The 20466-nt window shown below is 35.3% G+C and overlaps 2 protein-coding genes across 5 annotated transcripts in view; both read left to right on the forward strand.

The window, feature by feature from the left end:
* The window catches only part of Ercc8 (ERCC excision repair 8, CSA ubiquitin ligase complex subunit), a 48656-nt gene extending 44034 nt beyond the window's left edge, over nt 1-4622 (forward strand). For 3 of the 4 annotated variants that reach the window (XM_048800007.1, XM_048800008.1, XM_048800009.1), the window contains one exon: nt 3882-4622. In XM_048800007.1, the coding sequence (XP_048655964.1) occupies nt 3882-3950 (69 nt within the window). In that variant the 3' untranslated portion in view covers nt 3951-4622. The remainder of the gene's footprint in view (nt 1-3881) is intronic. The other variant, XM_015497279.2, reaches the window with a different exon arrangement.
* The window catches only part of Elovl7 (ELOVL fatty acid elongase 7), an 86134-nt gene continuing 69651 nt past the window's right edge, over nt 3984-20466 (forward strand). The window contains exon 1 of the mRNA XM_048800012.1: nt 3984-4002. The gene's annotated coding sequence lies outside the window, so the exon portion shown is untranslated. The remainder of the gene's footprint in view (nt 4003-20466) is intronic.

Genomic DNA, 20466 nt, shown 5'->3' on the forward strand with positions numbered 1-20466 from the left:
AATACATTTAGAAATATGTTAAGGTAAACTTAACCCAAGTGATAGTAAAAACAAAGTATCTTAAATAGAGATGGAAGGAAGTTATTGATAAAATCATTTGATATTCTAAAAACATTTTTCATATGTTTAGTTCCTTTATGAATATAGGACTATGTCAAAAGCCACATGAAATAAAAATTTAACAGGGATAGTTAATAGCATCTAGCTAATAGCTACTGATAAAATATATTTCATGCCTAAATTTGTAGTTGCTATGGTTTACTGTGGCATAAAGCCTCTGAACTGTGAATTGTTTTCTTTTGGCCTAATCCAAATGAAAGGGAGAAAAAAATACATGTTGATAAATCTTTGAGCATCTGGCCAAATGCCATATGAATGTTTCCGGAATTCATCACGTCTAATTTGGTTCATTGTGGCTTGATTGATTTTAGTAACAACTATTTTTGATGGCTGAATAATCTGTAGAAAGCTTAATATGGTCAAAAAATTTAATTAGCCATTTATTTTTTATTATTAAGTGTTGTATCTGCTCTGTGGGAATTACAGTACACATTAAATCAAAATTATAACACTACAAGCCATGTTAGGAAGTGTATAATCACCAAATCAAAATAATAAAAATAAATTTAAAGAAAATCTATTATGACATATAAATAAAAGAATATTAAAGTAAATCTAAATTGCTTATTATAAAGATAATTTGTAACTTTGATGGCTTCTTCATTTCCTTGTTTTGTAGTTATACTGACAATTTAAGCTCATCTAAAAGACTTGCTTTTATGTATGAAAATTAAGCAAAACAATTAGAAGAACACTGAAAACAAGCTGAGCTTTATATTCAAGTCTTAGAGCTGTACAGCCTTATATGTTTTTGGCGAGGGTGGGGTGGGGTGGGGATCCAGGGTTTGAACTTAGGGTCACTCATTTAGAGATAGGGTCTTAATGAGTTGCTTAGCAACTTGCTTTTGCTGAGGCTGGCTTTAGACTCGTGTTCCTCCTGCCTCAGCCTCCCAAGCCGCTGAGATTACAGGCGTATGCTGCTGTGCCCGGCTAAGCCTTATCTTTTAAAATATCTATTTATATGCTTTCACTTTAGAATAGCAGTCATTCTCATATTAGTATAAAGTGGTATGTGCTAAGGTTATTTCCATAAAAATTTAGTTTCAAAGATTCCTGTGAATGTAGGTAGAATATGAATATGACCATGATGCAAATTCCAGTAGAAAAGTTGGTCTACACAAGAACCTTTTTCTTACCATTTAATTCATATTCAAAAGTGTTTTCATCTTGACTATCAAATAAATGAGTATTGTAGATTCACAGGGGAGCAATGTAGTATAATGCAAAACAATTCACACCAATACATATGCACATATGTACTAGGTTTTTAGTTTTAGGTAAACCTGGGTTTGAATTCCAGTTTTGCCATTTGTTTCCGAGTTCTGCCAGTGTATTATGGGACAAGTTTATGACATTTAAAAAAAAAAAATTAGCTGTACATAACACAACACCTTCATTTTATGTATGTATGTATGTATGTGGTACTGAGGATCTGACCCAGTGCCTCACACATGCAAGGCAAGCGCTCTTACCACTGAGCCACAACCCCAGCCCCAAGTTTATGACATTTTCAAATATCAGAATTGCCAAAGTTGTTCTTAGGTTTCCTTTCAAATTTTATACTTCTGATGAGATTTTATTTCTTCATTAACCAAAATATAATCCCTTGGGGTATTTCTCCCAATATCCAAAATAGAGGAGGACTTTAATTCTATCTAAAGAAACTGAAGGGTATTGAATGATAGGGTCAGTCAGGTTTTATGGTCTTCAAACATAATTTTTGTTACTTAATTGTCAAGGTGTTTTATTAAATCCTGAGGAATCTGCTCCTCCCCCACTTCCTACTTGGTTATGGTTAAGTTAAGCTTATCTGAACTCCTAATCACTTTTTCCTTCTGGAGATTCATAGGACAGGTACAGCTTAAATCTGACTTCTCAACAAGACTCCTACTTTAGTTTTGACAGTCACATAATATATAACTGTTTCACGTCTATCTTATGTAGATACATAATACTTACTGACACAGAAACCCTGAAATTTTCCAGTAATTATCACTCAGAAATTTGAAAGTTATCAAGATATAATCCTGACAAATGTTTATTTTGGACTCATTTCTCCTTTCCATTATTTGGACTCTAGAGTAGATGCCCCTTTCTTCATTCCCATAGCACTCACTACTCTGTCAAGTACATCAACCAACCTGGTGAGATAGAGATGACTATGTTCAAGCATAGATTGGATGTCCACTAGGAGGAGATGTTGTAGAGAAAACTGAAGAAATTGAAGGTGGTTACACATAAAGTTGTAGTAAAATAAAACACGTAATAAAACATGTAATAAAAATGTGGGTGGATTTAATATACATATTACTCTTTGGGAATCTCAAATGGTAATGTGTACTAAGTCCATCTACATTTTTATTGGAGCTTTTAACTGCAAGTATGACATCTTATTTGTGATTGTTTTAGTAATAAAATGTATTTCTAGTGTTCTTTTGTTTACCATAGCAAAATAGGGTTAGCAATGCAGTCTGATCGCTGTAACAACTAAAAAGAATACCTAAGTTAATATATTGCTTTCCAGCCATCCTGGAAATTTACTTGGACTATTGGCTTTTTCTATTCTTTTTATTATAAGATTCTAAGTCGTCTTGTTCACCAAACATAAGTTGTTAAATTAACAGTACTCTTGGCACTAATATGTTATTGGAATTTGGATCTGAACAAACCATAGCAAATGTAAAAGCTGCAGAATAAGCAGCAGATCTGACTCATATGCCAAGAAACTTAAAAAAAAAAAAAAAAACAACTTAAAAGTCTTCTAGTTATTTGCTAGATAGCCACTCTAGTTTCCCAAACAAAGGAATTGATTTGATAATTCACAGATAATTAAAATTTCTCAAGATGCTGATTACCTTTATTAGGTATGGCCCTGAACTTATGAGAATACTGTAATGTTTTCTTGTTATTTTAAGTAAAGACTTTTCAAATGCTTGTTACTCTTTAGAGAAATCTTCCAGGAAATCCTATGTGTTAATTACAGACATGTTACCATTTTTGATGAATGTTGCATGTGCTTCTAACCATATACAAATAAACAAACCTCACCATTTAATAACCTTTGGACTAAAAATGGTATTGTTCAGCTTGATGAACAGCTTATTCCTCATATGTGGATGTTTGTTTATTTATGAATGTCAAGCCCATCCAAACAGTAAAAAGTTGGCAGTATTAATATATAGTAATGTCAAGTTAAACTGTAGACCTGGAGTCCAGTCTTAACCCCATGGAAGTCAATGTTCAACTTTCTGCAGATAATTCTTAAGAGTTGCAGAAATACCTTGAATAAAAGCATTATATATATATATATATATATATATATATATGTATTTGGAGGTGATCACTTTCAGAGAAATTCAGATTATTTGGATAATGTCCCATATATCTGTTTTTTAGGGGGCGGGTACTGGGGATTGAACTCAGGGGCACTCAACCACTGGACCACATCCTCAGCCCTATTTTGTATTTTATTTAGAGACAGGGCCTCACTTTTACTGAGGATGGCTTTGAACAAGTGATCCTCCTGCCTCAGCTTTCCGAGCTGCTGGAATTACAGGCATGAAGCACCACACCTGGCTGATATATCTGTTTTAAATGGAGTTACATTATCTTATTGTATTGGGGGGCATTTCATATATTACTTTTGTTTTGAAATTAGCAATTATACAGTTTCTTTCAAAATAATCTAATTGCTGTTCATCTGAGCCTAAAATTATGCAGTGGAAAAAACAATATCTTCCTCTTTCTTTTTCTTTGTTTAGACTACAACCAAATCGCAGTTAAATCCAGCTTTTGAAGATGCCTGGAGCAGCAGTGATGAGGAAGGATGAATATCAACCTTTTTGTCTCTACTGATGAAACTTTTGAAACAGCACTGTTTGTGTGAGATTTTTTTTAACTGTTCAGTTACTGACAATTAAATTAGCTTCAAATTTGGATGATAGTTTTTCCTCATTTTTTAAAATGAGGTTACTATTTGTATAAAGTCCTGAAACAGTCTTCCATACCCGTTTATTTAATCAGAATTTGGCTATTTAATCTCAGTTGCTGTGGCCAGGAGCAGCCACTGTTGCTACAATACAATAGCAGAAGTTGTATCTGAGGTGAGATTGTAACAGATTGTCAAACCTGTGTAAAATTCTTTCTTATTGATATATTCATATTTTGCTATGATTTTATTTAACTGTGGATCATCTAGCTTTATGTTAAACAGTTTTGGACTTATTATCTCCTGCCATCCAAACAGTACATCACAGGAGGCTTTTAACTAGTGACATCTCATGTTTGCTTGAAGTCAGAAGCAGCTTGTACGCTCAAGCTTAAACTCCTTTCTATGAAACTAGCTAAGATTTACCATGTCCTGCCTCATTCATCCAAGCAAAAAATGTCCCAGAAGGGAATCTGGCTTAAACATAAAATGTTATCATAAAATTTCTATTTTATTCTCCCTTTTTCCTGTGTCAACCCACAAATGATATTATTATGAAGCTAACTTTTCTTTTTTAAAAAAAAAAATTGCTGGGGATTAAACCCAAGGACTCACACATGTTGGTTAAGTACTTTATCAGTGAGCATCCCCAGCCTCTATGAAGCTAATCTTATATTTTCTTTCTTCCTGATTCTTTAACCAGCAGGAGACTAGAAAAAGAGGTTTTTGTGAACTTGGATACTAAGTTCATGCTTATTTTTCAGTGTGTTGAGTTTTTAAAGTATATAACTGTTAGACCTCATGTCAGACCTTTCTGGTCAAATATTTTCCATACAAGAGTTTTCTGAAACCCAGAGTATTCTACTCTCACTTTTTTCCCCTCCTGATGGGGATGCTTTTGACCTTTGAGAAAGGTATTAAAATAGGATTTTTTTTTTAATTTTAAGAAAAAATAAGTCTTCTAAACTGTAAAGAATTGTATTGCTTCTTTCTAGTTATCTAAATATATGTATTCATTGTAAATAATTCAGACAACATAAAAACTTAAAAAAGAATGTAATGGGGGCCTGGGGGTTGTAGCTCAGTGGTAAAGTACTTTCGAGGCACTGGGTTTGATTCTCAACACCACATATTAATAAAATAAAGATTCATTGACAACAACAAAAAAAGAAAGAAAGAAAGTAATGGCCACCTAGAATCAATACTCTAAGGTAACCATCACTAACATTTTGATAGCTATTCTCCATGCATCTCTCTATGACACAGTTTTACATAGTCGGATGTTCAGCATGCCAGTGTTATCATAGAAACTCCTTTCTTCTAACTAGAGTACTTCTTTATTCATCTCTTAACCCTCTTGCCACAATCCAGGTTATTAACCTGGTATGTGTTCTTTCATATTACAATCTTATATAGACCTAAAGAGAAATGTGGGTTTGTATTTTTAATTTTATAAAAATGAGATAGACATAGTTCTTTTTCTTTTTTTTTTTTAGATACAACTCTTATACATCCCTCCATGCCATCTTTGTATAAAGAAGCCATTCTTGTTACTAACTGCATAATGTTCCGTCTTGTGATTATGCCACAGTTTTTTTCCAATCATTCTTGAGAACAGTATAGATTATGAACTGCACCATATTTTCCTTAGGTGGTGTTGTGGTTTGGGTATAAACTGTCCCCCAAAGACTCATGTGTTGAAGGCTTGGTCCCTGGCGCAGCAATGTTCACAGGTGGGGCTTTTGAGAATTGATTGGATTGTGAGGGCTCTGGCCTCATCTGTGATTAAGCCACTGATTCATATTTGATGGAAGGAATAAAAACTTTAGATGATGGCACCTCATTGAGGAAAGAAGATCCCAGGGGTCATGTCCTTAAGGAGTATATCTTATCCCTTTATTCCCACTTCTTTGTGCTTCCTGGCTGGTCAGCATCAGCTTTCATCTCCTACACTCTCCCACTATGATGTTCTGCCTCACCTTAGTCCCAAAGCAGCAGAACCATCTTACCATAGACAGATCTCTGAAACTGTGAACCAAAATAAATCTTTCTTCCTTCAAGTTGCTTTTCTCTAATATTTGTCACAGTAGAGAAAAGGTAACTACCATAGGTGGTCTATTTGGGCAGTACAGTTTACTTACTGAATATTATCTTTTCCTCTGGTAGAGGAAATGGTACTTTTGCTATGTGTAGGATTCTTGGGTTGTAGTCCTTTTCTCTCCTTAGTTTATAAATATTGTGTACTCTTTCTTCTAACTTCTCATGTTGCAGATGAAAATCCCAAAGCCAGTTTTATTTATTTATTTCCCCCTTTGTAGGGAACTCATTCTTTATAGTGGAAGCTTGTAAAATGTGAGGTTTTTTTTTTTTTCCTTATTCTTACAATCTTTCAATTTTGTCAGAATATCTGATCCTTTATCCCTCTCCCTCCCTCCCTCTTCCCACCTCCCATCACTTCTTGCACTACTGAGCTCTTTCATCTTTCAGTCTAAAGGCTCAAACTGTTTCTTGGCTTAGGCTATTTTCTTCTAATACTTGTCTGATTAAATTGCTTCTCCTTGTAGTTGTCATTGTTATCATCCTCCTCTCCATTTTTTTTTCTGCCTCTTCTTCCTCTTCCTTTTCTTCCTCCTCCATAATAATTACATGTAACATCTACATTAACCTTTTGTACTCTTTTCCTTCCTGCTTGTCTTTTGTGGTATTATTGTTGTGACTAGAGTACCCCACATATAATAGGTGCTCAGTGAGTACTTGTTTTGTTATTTCTGTTCTTTACTTGAATGTTTATGCTTGATTTTAAAAGTCATAATTTGGGCTTGACTGGTCATCAGGAGAGACTTCAATTATTGTTTTGTTCCCTTCTCTACCCTAAACACTTATTTTTTTAAAAGCACTTATAAAGAAATATGGGAGGTCTACAGAAGCTTCTACTTGAAACTTTAAATAGTATTTGTTCAGTTGATATTTTCCAAGGCCTATTCACAGTAGATATCAAGGAACCTATCATGAAAGCAGTATTTGCTTAAAACTCGTCTGCAGTGTCTTGAACATTTTACATATTTTTCTTCCACACTGTCTTACTAACAGTATGCATCCTTTAGTCACATAAAATATTTCTATCCTGTTGTATGTCAAAGAATACTCATGCCAGTTTTTTTACTTCATCTCAACTTGACCCTAGTTTTAACTAAAGTCGTTCATGCTACAACTATGAAACACTTAGTTTTCAAAAACATAGAAATAATAAATGTACATGTTGTATTGACATAGCCCTAAACCTGTTAATCAGCAAACCTAAAAGTAGCGTCATTGAAAGTTTTGACCTCTCTAACACTTGATACCAAGCCTTTACTTTATAATTGATTAAAAAAACATTAATAGAGAAAAAACTGTTTGCTTCAAGTTAAGCTTTCCTTTTGCATTGGTTATACTAAAAGGTTCCATTAAACTAGATTAAAAAAAAAATAGAGAAAGCTTTGAAAACAAACCCTTAAATTATACCAATTATGAGAATACAAATAACTTTAAAATGATGACTTTTCATTAAGGAAGAAAAAAGTATATAGAGTTCACTATTGATGAGACACCAGAAAACAAAAACCTTTAGCTATCTTATTTTAAAATTTGAATAAGACAGTGATAGAAAAAGTTTACATCAACAGACTAGTCCAAATTATCTTTCAAAGATAAATTACTGCCTCAAAATGGAAAGAAAAATCTCCAATTATATGTTGAAATAAGGGTTGCATAGTTTTAACTTAAAAATATTTAATTACTGTTCAGTAATATATTAGTACTCAGTTATTCCTATTAAGTGATACAAGTATAGAAGACTAGAAAAGCCTCAGCAATTTAACAAGGTCCTAAGCAATTTAGTAAGATCCTGTCTCAAATAAAAAGGTCTGGGAATGTGGCTCAGTGGTAAAGTAGCCCTGGGTTAAATCCACAGTAACCCCCTCAAAAACCAAACAACAACATAAAAGAAAAATTGTCCACAAGGGTTTATAATTTAGTTGGATAGTCAATGATAAATATCAGAACATACAGGTTACATCTAAGATGTCTTCCAAAGTGCAGTTCCCTCAACAACTACATCAGAATTATGTTGGATATACACCCACAGGAATAGCATCCTAATTAGAATAAAGTTGTACTCTATGTATATAACATGCCAAAATATACTCTATTGTCATGTATATCTAAAAAGAACACATTTTTTTAAAAGGAATTATATTGGATATGTTAAGATACAAATTCCTTGGCTCACTCCAAACCTACCAAGTCAGCATTTTTGAAAATGTATTTCCAGGAGCCCTCGTTTTAACATCCCAGTGATTCTGACTAAAGTTTGAGAATCAGTGACAAAATTAAATCCATAAGAGACGGACATAGAGTAAGAAGTAGCTGGTAAGGACTCAGTCTTCTCTCAAAGAATGGAAACTATTAAAAAGAAATAAAATGGTAATTATTCACAGGGTTATCATCATCTCAAGAGAAATCAAACTCAAGACATAACTGCTAAAAGGAGAGTTCAGTAAAGACAAAGGATACACTACACAAAAATTAGAAACATTTTAATATTTGTAATTATAAAATGTAACCTTAAAAATACATATACAATTGATAGCAGTAGAAATAATTATGAGGTTCCTAAGAATAAGCCTAATAAAATATGAGAAATATACAGAGAAAATTTAAATTTTATTGAAGAAGACAATATACATAAATATAGAAGTAATGTGTTTATTATAAAAAAGTGGCAAATTATCCCTAGATGACTTTATGTTATTATTATTATTATTTATTTTTTTGGTACTGAGGATGGAACTCAGAGGCAGTTAATCACCAAGCCACATCCCTGGCCCTTTTTTGTTTTAGCTATAGTTGAACACAATACCTTTATTTATTTTTATATGGTGCTGAGGATCGAACCCAGGGTGCGTACATGCTAGGTGAGTGTTCTGCTGCTGAGCCACAACCCCAGCCCATCCCTGGCCCTTTTTATTTTTTATTTTGAGACAGGGTCTTGCTCAGTTGCTGAGGCTGGCCTCAAACTTCTGATCCTCCTGCGTCACTGGTATTACAGGCATGTTCCCAGGCATGCCCAGCTCTTAGATAACTTTAAGGCAATTAAAATCAAAATTCTACCTTAGTTTTATGTAGAAAAAAGGAAATAAAACTGGTTTGTAGAAAAATTGTATGTAGAAGGCCTTATGCTATAGCTCAGCGGTACAGCACTTGCTTAGAATGTGCGACATCCTGAGTTTCATCCCCAGGACTGTAACATCAAAAAATCAAAAAGAAAGAAAAAGTAGGTAGAAGCTGGGCATGCTGGTGCACACCTGTGATCTCAACAACTTGGGAAGCTGAGGTAAGAGGATCACAAGTTCAAAGCCAGTCTCAGCAATTTAGTGAGACCCTGTCTCAAAAAATAAAAAGGGCTGGGGATGTAACTCAGTGTTAAAGAGCCACTGGGTTCAATCCCTAGTAGTAAATTATTTTAATTAAATGAATAAATTAATAAACTGTTCATAGAATAGTAAAAGAGAATGGAAACTCAAGACAAGAAAAATAGAGAAAGGAATGAATTCAAGAGCTTAGACACAGAAGCACTTGCCTGGGGATCTTTTTTTTTTTTTTTTTTTTAATTGCTTTTTTAACCATAATGGAATTTTTCTTTCTTTTTTTTTGAAAGAGGAGGGACACCTGAAACTCATCACAGCAAAGGGCTAACTCCCCTATGACCTTCACTGAGGCCTCTCAGAATTTGACAGAAAATAAACAGAGGATAGAAATAGTTTACTGAAATGCAAATACAAATGACTTTTTAACATACAAGACAGCAACTAATCTCACCATTATGTTTTATTATAATGCACCAATAAAATGTGGAAAAAAGCATACAGGACAGATGTTCAGTCTCATTTACTTTAAGGTGAATGCAAATGGAAGCTACTGAAACATTCTGTATTTATTAAGATGACAAACATCCAAACACTTGATAACACACTGTGTTGGTAAGGCTTTGGGGGAAAATGACACTTTTGAATATTGTTGGCAGAGTGTAAATTAATGCAACTCTATATGGAAGGCACTTTTTTGCAATAGCTATCAAAAATCACAAATATCCTGTGAACAAACAGATATCAGTGTGCAAAGTAATTCATTGTAGCACTGTGTCTAGTTAAGAGTTTGAATACTAGAATCTAATAGCCTGGTTTTCAATCCCAATTCTAATGCTAGCATTGTGTCCTTGGGTAAATTATAAAATCATCTGTGCCTCAATTCCTTTATCAGCAAAATGGAGGCAAAAATATCATCCACCTCTTTGAGTTGGAGGGAGAATTAAATGAGTTAATCTTTGTAAGCAGTATTTACAAAAGTACCTGGCCCTTCGATGCCTGTTTTAGCTATTGTTTTTAACATCAAAAGACTGTAATGTAAATATTTACCAACAGGGAACTGATTAAATAATATGGCAGATTTATACAATATAGACGTAAAAGATGAATAAATATAGTTTTATGAAAGTACCTCTAAGATATATTTAGTGGGGGAAAAATCGAGGAATATGGACAATATGTAAAGTATTATAGTATTTGTTTGGGAGTTTTGTTTGTTTGTTTGTTTGTTTCATTTTATTTTATTTGGTACTAGGGTGTGAACCCAGGGGCACTTATCACTGAGCTACATCCCCAGAACTTTTTTTATTTTTTGAGTCAGGGTCTCACTAAATTGCTCAAGCTGGCCTCAAACTTGTGATTCTCCTGTCTCAGTCTCAGGGGTTTCTGGGAGTATAGGCATGTGCCATGAGCCATACATATTCTATTTGTATGAAAAAAAGAGAAAGAGAGAGACTAGCAGAATATGTTGTTTTATATATGTATTACAGAAAACTCTGGAAGGATACTGGAAAGGCCTGATAGGACAAAAGACAGAAAGGGGAATTTTTCACTATATACATTTTTATATGAAAGGCATGTGCATATATTACCTGTTTAAAAACTATATATACCCCCACTCCCACACACACACACTCAGAGGGGATTTAACCCAGGAGCACTTTAACACTGAGCTACATTCCCAGCTCCTCCCCTTTTTAATTTTTATTATTATTTTTAAATTATGAGACTGGGCTGGCCTCAAACTTGGGGTCCTCCTGTCTCAACCTCCAGAGTTTCTAGGATTATAGAGGCCTGTGTCACCATTTTCAGCTAAAAACAATAATTTTAAAACAGTTCAGATGCACTAAAGAGAATCTACAAAGTCTGAAAACATCAAATGTCAAGGATTTATGGAAATATGGGCTAGTATATATTGTAGTGGAAGTGTAAACTGATATTATTAAGAAAGCAAGGCAGTTAGTGTTTTGGACTAAATATCAGTCCTGCGCAAATTCATTTAGTTTACTGAACTGCAAATACAAATGACTTTTGGTGGGCCTTTTAGAGATAATTAGGCTTAGATTAGGTCAGGAAAGTAAACCTCACTTCTTGCCAAATGCAGAGACATAAGAAGAAGAATAAAGGGCCATGGGAAGACACAGTGAGAAAACAGCTATCTGCAAGCCAAGAAAAGTGTTCTAACCAAAATTTGACCTTGGAAGCAACCTAACCTTGGAATTCCAGCCCCTAGAACTATAAGAAAATAAATGTGTATTGTTTAAGTCACCTAGTATATGGCATTTTGTTGTAGTATCCAAGCTGAGTCTGGGGCCTTAGTCATAAGCAGTAGAAAATAACTCTGGTTGGTTGTTTTTAAACAGAAAAGGAGCTTAGTGAAAAAAATATTAAGATGATTACAGAATCTCCAGAAGGACTGGGTAACAACCTTGGGAACATAGGAGAAAATGGACTCTGTGTTGACAAACCAGAGCAAGCTTTAATGCCACTAAACTAGTCTGGGGAGCCATCTCCACCACAGGAAAACACAACTTTTTTTCTCTCTTTTTTAATTGATTTTTTAAAAAAATAAATGACAGTGGAATGCATTACAATTCTTATTACACATATATAGCACAATTTTTCATACCTCTGGTTGTGTATAAAGTATGTTGACTCCAATTCATGTCTTCATACGTGTACTTTGGATAATGATGTTTATCACATTCCACCATCCTTACTAACCCCCTACACCCTCCTTTTCCCTTCCACCCCTCTGCCCTATCTAGAGTTCATCTATTCCTCCCATGCTCCCCCTCCCTACCCCACTATGAACCAGCCTCCTTATATCATAGAATACATTCAGCATTTGGTTTGGGGGGATTGGCTAATTTCACTTAGCATTATTTTCTCCAATGCCATCCTTTACCTGCAAATACCATGATTTTATTCTCTTTTATTGCTGAGTAAAATTACATTGTGTATATATGCCACATTTTTTTTTATCCATTCATCTACTGAAGGGCATCTAGGTTGGCTCCAAAGTTTAACTATTGTGAATTGTGCTGCTATAAACATTAAGGTAGCTGTGTCCCTGTAGTATGCTGTTTTTAAGTCCTTTGGATATAGTCCGAGTAGAGTCATAGCTGGGTCAAATGGTGGTTCCATTCCCAGATTTCCAAGGAATCTCCATACTGCTTTCCATATTGGCTCCAATTTGCAGCCCACCAGCAGTATATGAGTGTACCTTCCCCACCCCGCCATCCTCTCCAACACTTACTGTTGTTTGTCTTCATAATAGCTGCCATTCTGACTGGAGTGAGATGATATCTTAGAGTAGTTTTGATTTGCATTTCTCTAATTGCTAGAGATGATGAACATTTTTTAATATATTTGTTGATTGATTGTATATCCTCTTCCGAGAAGTGTCTGTTCAGGTCCCTGGCCCATTTATTGATTGGGTTATTTGCTGGGTTTTTTGCTGTTGTTGTTGTTGTTGTTTTGTTTGTGCTTAGCATTTTGAGTTCTTTATATACCCTGGGGTTTGTGTTCTATCTGATGTGTGAGGGGTAAAAATTTGCTCCCAGGATGTAGGCTCTCTGTTCACCTCACAGATTATTTCTTTTGCTGAGAAGAAACTTTTTAGTTTGAATCCATCTCATTTATTGTTTCTTGGTTTTAATTCTTGTGCTATAGGAGTCTTATTAAGGAAATTGGGGCTTAATCCCACATGATGACGATTAGGGACTACTTTTCCTCTATTAGACACAGAGTCTCTGGTTTAATTCCTAGGCCCTTGACCCACTTTGAGTTGAGTTTTGTGCATGGTGAGAGATAGGGAATTTAATTTCATTTTGTTGTATATGGATTTCCAGTTTTCCCGTCATCATTTGTTGAAGATGCTATCTTTTCTCCAATGCATGTTTTTGGCACCTTTGCCTAATATAAGATGATTGTAATTTTGTGGGTTAGTCTCCATGTCCTCTATTCTGTACCATTGGTCTACCAGTCTGTTTTGGTGCCAATACCATGCTGTTTTTGTTACTATTGTTCTGTAGTATAAAGATCTGGTATAGCAATGCAACCTGCTTCACTCTTCTTGCTAAAGATTGCTTTAGCTATTCTGGGTCTCTTATTTTTCCAGATGAATTTCATGATTGCTTTTTCTATTTTTATGAGGAATGACTTTGGGAATTTGATCAGAATTGCATTAAATCTGTACAGTGCTTTTGGTAGTATAGTCATTTTGATAATATTAATTATGCCTATCCAAGAGCAAGGTAGATCTTTCCGTCTTCTAAGGTCTTCTTTAATTTCTTTCTTTAGGGTTCTGTAGTTTTCATTGTATAGATCTTCCACCTCTTTTGTTAAGTTGATTCCCAAGGTTTTTTTGTTTTGTTTTGTTTTGTTTTTTTGAGGTTACTGTAAATGGGGTAGTTTTCCTCATTTCCTTCTCAGAGGATTTGTCACTGATATACAGAAATGCCTTTGATTTATGGGTTTTGATTTTATATCCTGCTACTTTGTTGAATTTATTTACTAGTTCTAGAAGTTTTCTGGTGGAGCTTTTTGGGTCTTCCAGGTATAGAATCATATAATCAGTGAATAGTGCTAATTTAAGTTCTTCTTTTCCTATACATATCCCTTTAATATAATTGCTCTGGCCAGTGTTTCAAGAACTATGTTGAATAGAAGTGGTGAAAGAGGGCATCCCTGTCTTGTTCCAGTTTTTAGAGGGAATGCCTTTTTCTCCATTTAGAATGGTATTTGCCCGAGGCTTAGCATAGATAGCCTTTATGATGTTGAGACATGTTCCTGTTATTCCTAGTTTTTCTAGTGTTTTCAACATGTAAAGGTGCTGTATTTTGTCAAATGCTTTTTCTGCATCCATTGAGATGATCATAGGATTCTTTTTTTTTTAAGAGAGAGAGAGAGAGTTTTTTTTTTTAATATTTATTTGTTATTTTTCAGCGGACACAACATCTTTGTTTGTATGTGGTGCTGAGGATCCAACCCAGGCCGCATGAATGCCAGGCGAATGCGCTACCACTTGAGCCACATCCCAGCCCCGATCATAGGATTCTGAAAGTCTATTGATGTGATGAATTACATTTATTGATTTCTGTATGTTGAACCAACCTTGCATCCCTGGGATGAATCCCACTTGATCATGGTGCACAATCTTTTTGATATGTTTTTGTATTCGATTTACCAGAATTTTATTGAGAATTTCTACATCTATGTTCATAAGAAATATTGGTCTAAAATTTTCTTTCTTTGATGTGTCTTTGCCTGGTTTGGGATCAGGGTGATATTGGCCTCAGAATGAATTTGGAAGTGCTCCCTCTTTTTCTATTCCTGAAATAAATTGAAGAGTATTAGTATTAGTTCTTCTTTAAAGGTCTTTCTTGTAGAACTCGGTTGTGTATCCATCCGGTCCTGGGCTTTTCTTGGTTGGTAACCTTCTGATGGTGTCTTCTATTTCCTCACTTGATATTGGTCTGTTTAAATTTTGTATATCTTCCTGATTCAATATGGGCAAATCATATGACTTAAGAAATCTTTCGATGTCTTCAATGTCTTCTATTTTATTGGAGTATAAATTTTCAAAATAATTTCTATTTTTCCTCTGTATTTCTATAGTGTCTGTCTGTTGTACCTTTTACATCATGTATTCTGATAATTTGAGTTTTCTCTCTCCTTCTCTTTGTTAGCATAGCTAAGGGTCTATCAATTTTATTTATTTTTTCAAAGAACCAACTTTTTGTTTTGTCAATTTTTTCAATTGTTTTGATTTCATTGATTTCAGCTCTAATTTTAATTATTTCTTGCCTTCTTCTGCTTTTGCTGCTGATTTGTTCTTCTTTTTCTAGGGCTTTGAGATGTAATGTGAGGTCATTTATTTGTTGACTTTTTCTTCTTTTAAGGAATGAAATCCATGCAATGAACTTTCCTCTTAGTACTGCTTTATAGTGTCCCAGAGATTTTGATATGTTGTGTCTATGTTCTCATTTACCTCTAAGAATCTTTTAATCTCCTCCTTGATGTCTTCTGCAACCCATTGTTCATTCAGTAGCATATTTTTTGGTCTCCAGGTGTTGGAGAAATTTTTATTTTTTATTTTGTCATTGATATCTAGTTTAATTCCATTATGGTCTGATAAAATGCATGGTAGTATCTCTACTTTTTTGTATTTGCTAAGAGTTGCTTTATGGCATATTACATGGTCTATTTTAAGAAGGATCCATGGCAAACACAACTTCTTTATGGCACTAGCTTCAACTTCAGAATCATGGTTGGGGAATGGGAGTGGAGGGCTGTCTACCTGAGTAGGATTCAGCCACAACCATGTTCTTTGGCTTCCAAAATGTTTGGCAAAGAAAATAGCACACATTTGTATCTTCTGTAATGAGAGATGAGTTCTGCCATCCACTGCCTTATAAATAGGAACTTCTTCAAACAGAGTAAGAAGACTCAGATACAGGGCAGCTGAAAAATAATAAATGTCCCTGTAAGAGGACAATCTGTTTCATGATGAGCAATTTTACTTCTAAGTATAAACCCAAGAAATTTTTATATATGTATTCAAAAAATTATTACTTATATTCATTGTCTCTAAAAACATAAAACTAGAAATAACTCCATTTTGTTCATTAGCAGGAAAATGGATAAATGGTTTAGTCATGCAATAGAATACGGGATAGTAATTAAATCAATGAAAAAGAACTATGGGTATCCATAGGAAAAAATCTTTACAAAGATTGAAAACAAAGTTGCAGAATACAGTATGCTTCTAATTATATAAAATGTAACCATATGCAAAATTCCAGTGTATATTGAGATAGACTTATGTGTCATGAAAGTATGAAAACATGCATGGAATATGTAGATGACTTTGAGGGAATGAAAGAGATTAAGGTAGTTTGGAACTTTAGCTATCATATTTCTTAAAAAAAAAAAAAAAAAGCCAAATTTAGAAAACATTAGTAGTTGCACCGTGAACAAAGTCATTGTTTTAGACCTAACTAAAGACAGCTATTAATGCAAACTCCCTCTTCCCCCAGTAAGTGCCTGTAACTCTTAAGTTCCCTCCTGTTACTTAAGAGTGAATGTGTTTTTCTAGATTTAAGGCCAAATTCTCTTAACTGTGCACTAAATCCAGCCCCTCTCACCTACTCAAGTTGTCCTCTTTTCAACATCATCAGATTTTCCTTCTCTACCAAATTTTCCCCAAATACAAACATAGTATAAAAGTCACATCTTTAGCTGGGCGTGGTGGCACACACCTGTAATCCCAACAGCTTGGGAGGCTAAGGCAATGAATTCAAAGCCAGCCTCAGCAAAAGCAAGGTGCTAAGCACTAAGTGAGACCCTGTCTCTAAATAAAATACAAAATAGGTCAGGGGATGTGGCTCAGTGTTTGAATGCCCACAAAGGAGGAGGGTACAAGGAATTTCTTATTTCCTACTTCTTACCATTTCCTATTTTCCCCTTTTTTAAAAAAATATTTTTTTTTAGTTATAGATGGACACAATACTTTTATTTTTTAAAATATGGTGCTGAGGATTGAACCCAGTGCCTCATATGCCAGATGACTGCACTACCACTGAGCCACAACCCCAACCCCCCTATTTCCCCTTTTTACCATTAGCTCATTCCTTTGCTTTTTACCACAAAAATCCTTAGAACTATCTAAACTTCTCTTCTCCAGTTTCTCTCTTTCCATTTATTCTTGAAACTCATTCCACTCAGGTTTTCACTCCATTTCTCCAGAACTACTCAAGGGCAACCAATGAATTTCATATTGTTAAATCAGTTGTCACTTTCTAGTCCTCTGCTTTTGATACATTTGACATAGGCGATCACTTCCTTCACCTTGTAACACTTTGGTCTCTTGTTGTGATGAGTCTGGATTATTGTTCATTTTGGATTATTCATTCTATTTACCCTTCCTCTGTGGGCTGAATATATTTCCTACTCCACTGATATTGGACGTGGCTAGGTGACTTACTCTAGTCAATGGAAGATAAGCCAACATGATGTGAACAGAGGCCTTCAATATACTCTGGGATGTCCATATATGAATACATGACCAGTGTAATTCCACATTTTGTACAAACACAAGAATGGGAAGTTATACTCTATGTATTACTCTATTTATGTATAATATGTCAAAATACACTCTACCATCATGTATAACTAAAAAAAATACAAATAAAAATTTTAAAATATATGTTCTGGGCTTTACATTGGCTTTTGTACTTCAGTGATCTATTTACTATTAGATCTCCAAACTGGATGCTACCTTTTCATTCTGGGCTCCAAAAAGAGCACACATGGAACAGACTGAAATTCAACCTACAACCTAAAGCTGGACCACTCAGTTGAGCACAGCCCAGAACAGCTGAACCAACCCTGAACAAACCCACAGACTTGTGGGCATGAGAACAAATATACGGCTATAGGTGACTGAGCTCTGGTGTTATTTGTTATGCAGCATTATTTCAGCATCACTCACTTAAGCATCCACCTTCTGAGACAAAATCACTCTCCTGATTTTCCTCCAGTTTCACTGATTGTTTCTCCTCATTATTCCTGACCATTTACTGTTAATGTACCCCCAGGACCCAACTTTCAAACCTCTTCCTTTTCCTTATTCTTGATCCTCTTAACCACTTTCATGTCTTTAAATATTATCCAGTTGACACTCCCAAATGTCTATTGCCAGCCTGGGCCTCCCTCTTGAATTTCAGACTGTTTCACCAACTGCCTACTTGACATGCCTACTTGAATATCTAATAGGATTCTCAAATTAAATCAGTCCCCTGCAAAATCTCAGCTCCTTTCAACTTTTTTTCTCTTTTAGTAAATGCCAAGTTGCTCCTTCCATGTGCCTTAGGCAAATGCCCTGGAGTCATTCTTGATTCCCCACATCACATCCCATCAGATCCCTGAAAAATTCTGTTGATTCTACCTTCATAATATATTTTAAAAATCTGATCCTTTCATGACTACCAACCTGGTTCATGCAAACTTTATCTCTTATCTGCAATGAACAAGAGGCTCCTACTCATCTCCTTGCTTCTGCTGTTCCTCTCCTCTCCTTACTCATATTCCATTTTCAAAAATGTTGCCAGAAACACTCCTTTTGAAATGTCAGTCTGATGATGTCAATTTTTGGCTCAAGTTGATTCCTTCATCTTTAACCTTATTTATTTTTACTATCCTCACTCACTATAATTCAGCCACTGGCCTCCTTGCCATTCTGTGAACTTGAACGTCTCAGGCAAGCTCATTTCCATTGATTGCTGGTCCCACTGATTGGAATGTTGTTGCCTAGATTGATACACATGCTTGCCTGTCTCTTCAAAGTCTTGACTCAAAAACCTCCTTTCATTGAGGCCTTTCCTAACCATTTTAACATTGCAACTCCCCACCTCCCATAGTCCCTAAAACCTTTCCTTCTTTATTATCTATTTATAGAACTTATTACAAGCTGAACACTACCTATTTTTACTTGGTTATTCATTAATGTCATGAATTGTCATTCACAACTAGAATAAATGTTCAGTCCCTGAGAATAGGGAATGTTTTTTGTTTCTTTTGTTGTCTGTTGAATCATCAGATCCTGGAATATAGCAGCACTCAAATATTTGCTGAATGAATCTATTGAACCTTCTGCATATTTAAAATATCATATAGATAGATGTAGACCACAGGCAAGTGTAATTAAATAATTGTCTTTAATTCCCAAAGGATTCTCCAAATCTACTTAATGATCTATTTGCAATAGGATAGAGAAGTTTATCCAAAAGGAAGGATAAACTTTTTTAAACAGTTTCTTTGGCTTTAGGATTCTCTGAAATTTGAGCTTTCATGATTTTTGGCTTTCCTTTCAATGGCTACTAAGTGAGCCCTAAAAGTTTTAAATAAAACATTAAAACCTTATTCATGAGGAAAATGTGTTTCTGTCCCATTGATTGTTAATCTCCCTACCCACCATCCTAATTGTCCTGAATCTTTTTAAAAATCCTGATTACATGTTGAGAATTCACAGGACAACCCGATAGCCCATCTTAGTGAGATGCTTGGATCAGGACAGCGACTCTCAGGTTATTTGGGGGGTTTCTGGGTGACTGATCAATTCTAGCTCTTGTTTTTGCCTTTTCAGCAAGCACTTTGTCTAGACTTCTATTTGCCCTTCCCAGCCATTGACAATGATGCCATGATTCCAATCCTAACAACTGTTAACACGTTCATAACCAGACTCAAGATAAAAATAAATCTTTTAAAACTTACTTACCAGGCAGGTGAGATTAAAAAATAAATAAATAAAGTGCATATACATGGGTCTAACATTCCCTCTCCACTCTGCTTCCCAATCCAACAGCGGATAAGGAGAAAAGAGTATGTGAGACTGTTTTTGGAAGCAGTTGCTGTTACTAAAAAACAAACAAACAAACAAAAAAAGCTACTATATACAATCTGCTCTTCATTGCTCTAATACACCTCTCTACCCTCAACTATTTGCAGAAATTCACTAGTTTCTTAATAATAAGCAGGGGATGAAGCTGGCCCAAATCAGGTCTGTTTATTTTTTTTTTTTGGGGGGTGGGGTAGCGGTGGATCCTTGGTCTGGCTTCCATTTTAGATGTGAACCAAAATTCTGAATTTCAACTAGAGCTCCCCATTCTTCCTCTGCCTCCAGACTCTCCCTTGGGCAAATTTTTCCTCATTTCAGATTTTCCTACAACACATTCCCAGACGAGTCATGCATGACGACAGTTTTCACACCATTTATGTTCAGCCTTGGGATGACCCTAGGTGATGGCATTTGTACTCAGGAAGAAATGGAATTAGTACAAAGACCAGAAGCGGTCAGGAGTTCCGGGTCGGTCCTGGCTCTGCGCATCTGGCGCGTGGGGAACTGGGGAGTCTAGAGCCGCATGCCTCAGCGGCGGCTCCCAGGACAGCCAACTGGCTCCTCCCTCCCGCCCCTCCGCCCGCACGTGCGCGCGCTGGCGCGCTGCGAGC

This window comes from Marmota marmota, unplaced genomic scaffold (assembly GCF_001458135.2).
Source record: "Marmota marmota marmota unplaced genomic scaffold, marMar, whole genome shotgun sequence".
NCBI lineage: Eukaryota > Metazoa > Chordata > Mammalia > Rodentia > Sciuridae > Marmota > Marmota marmota.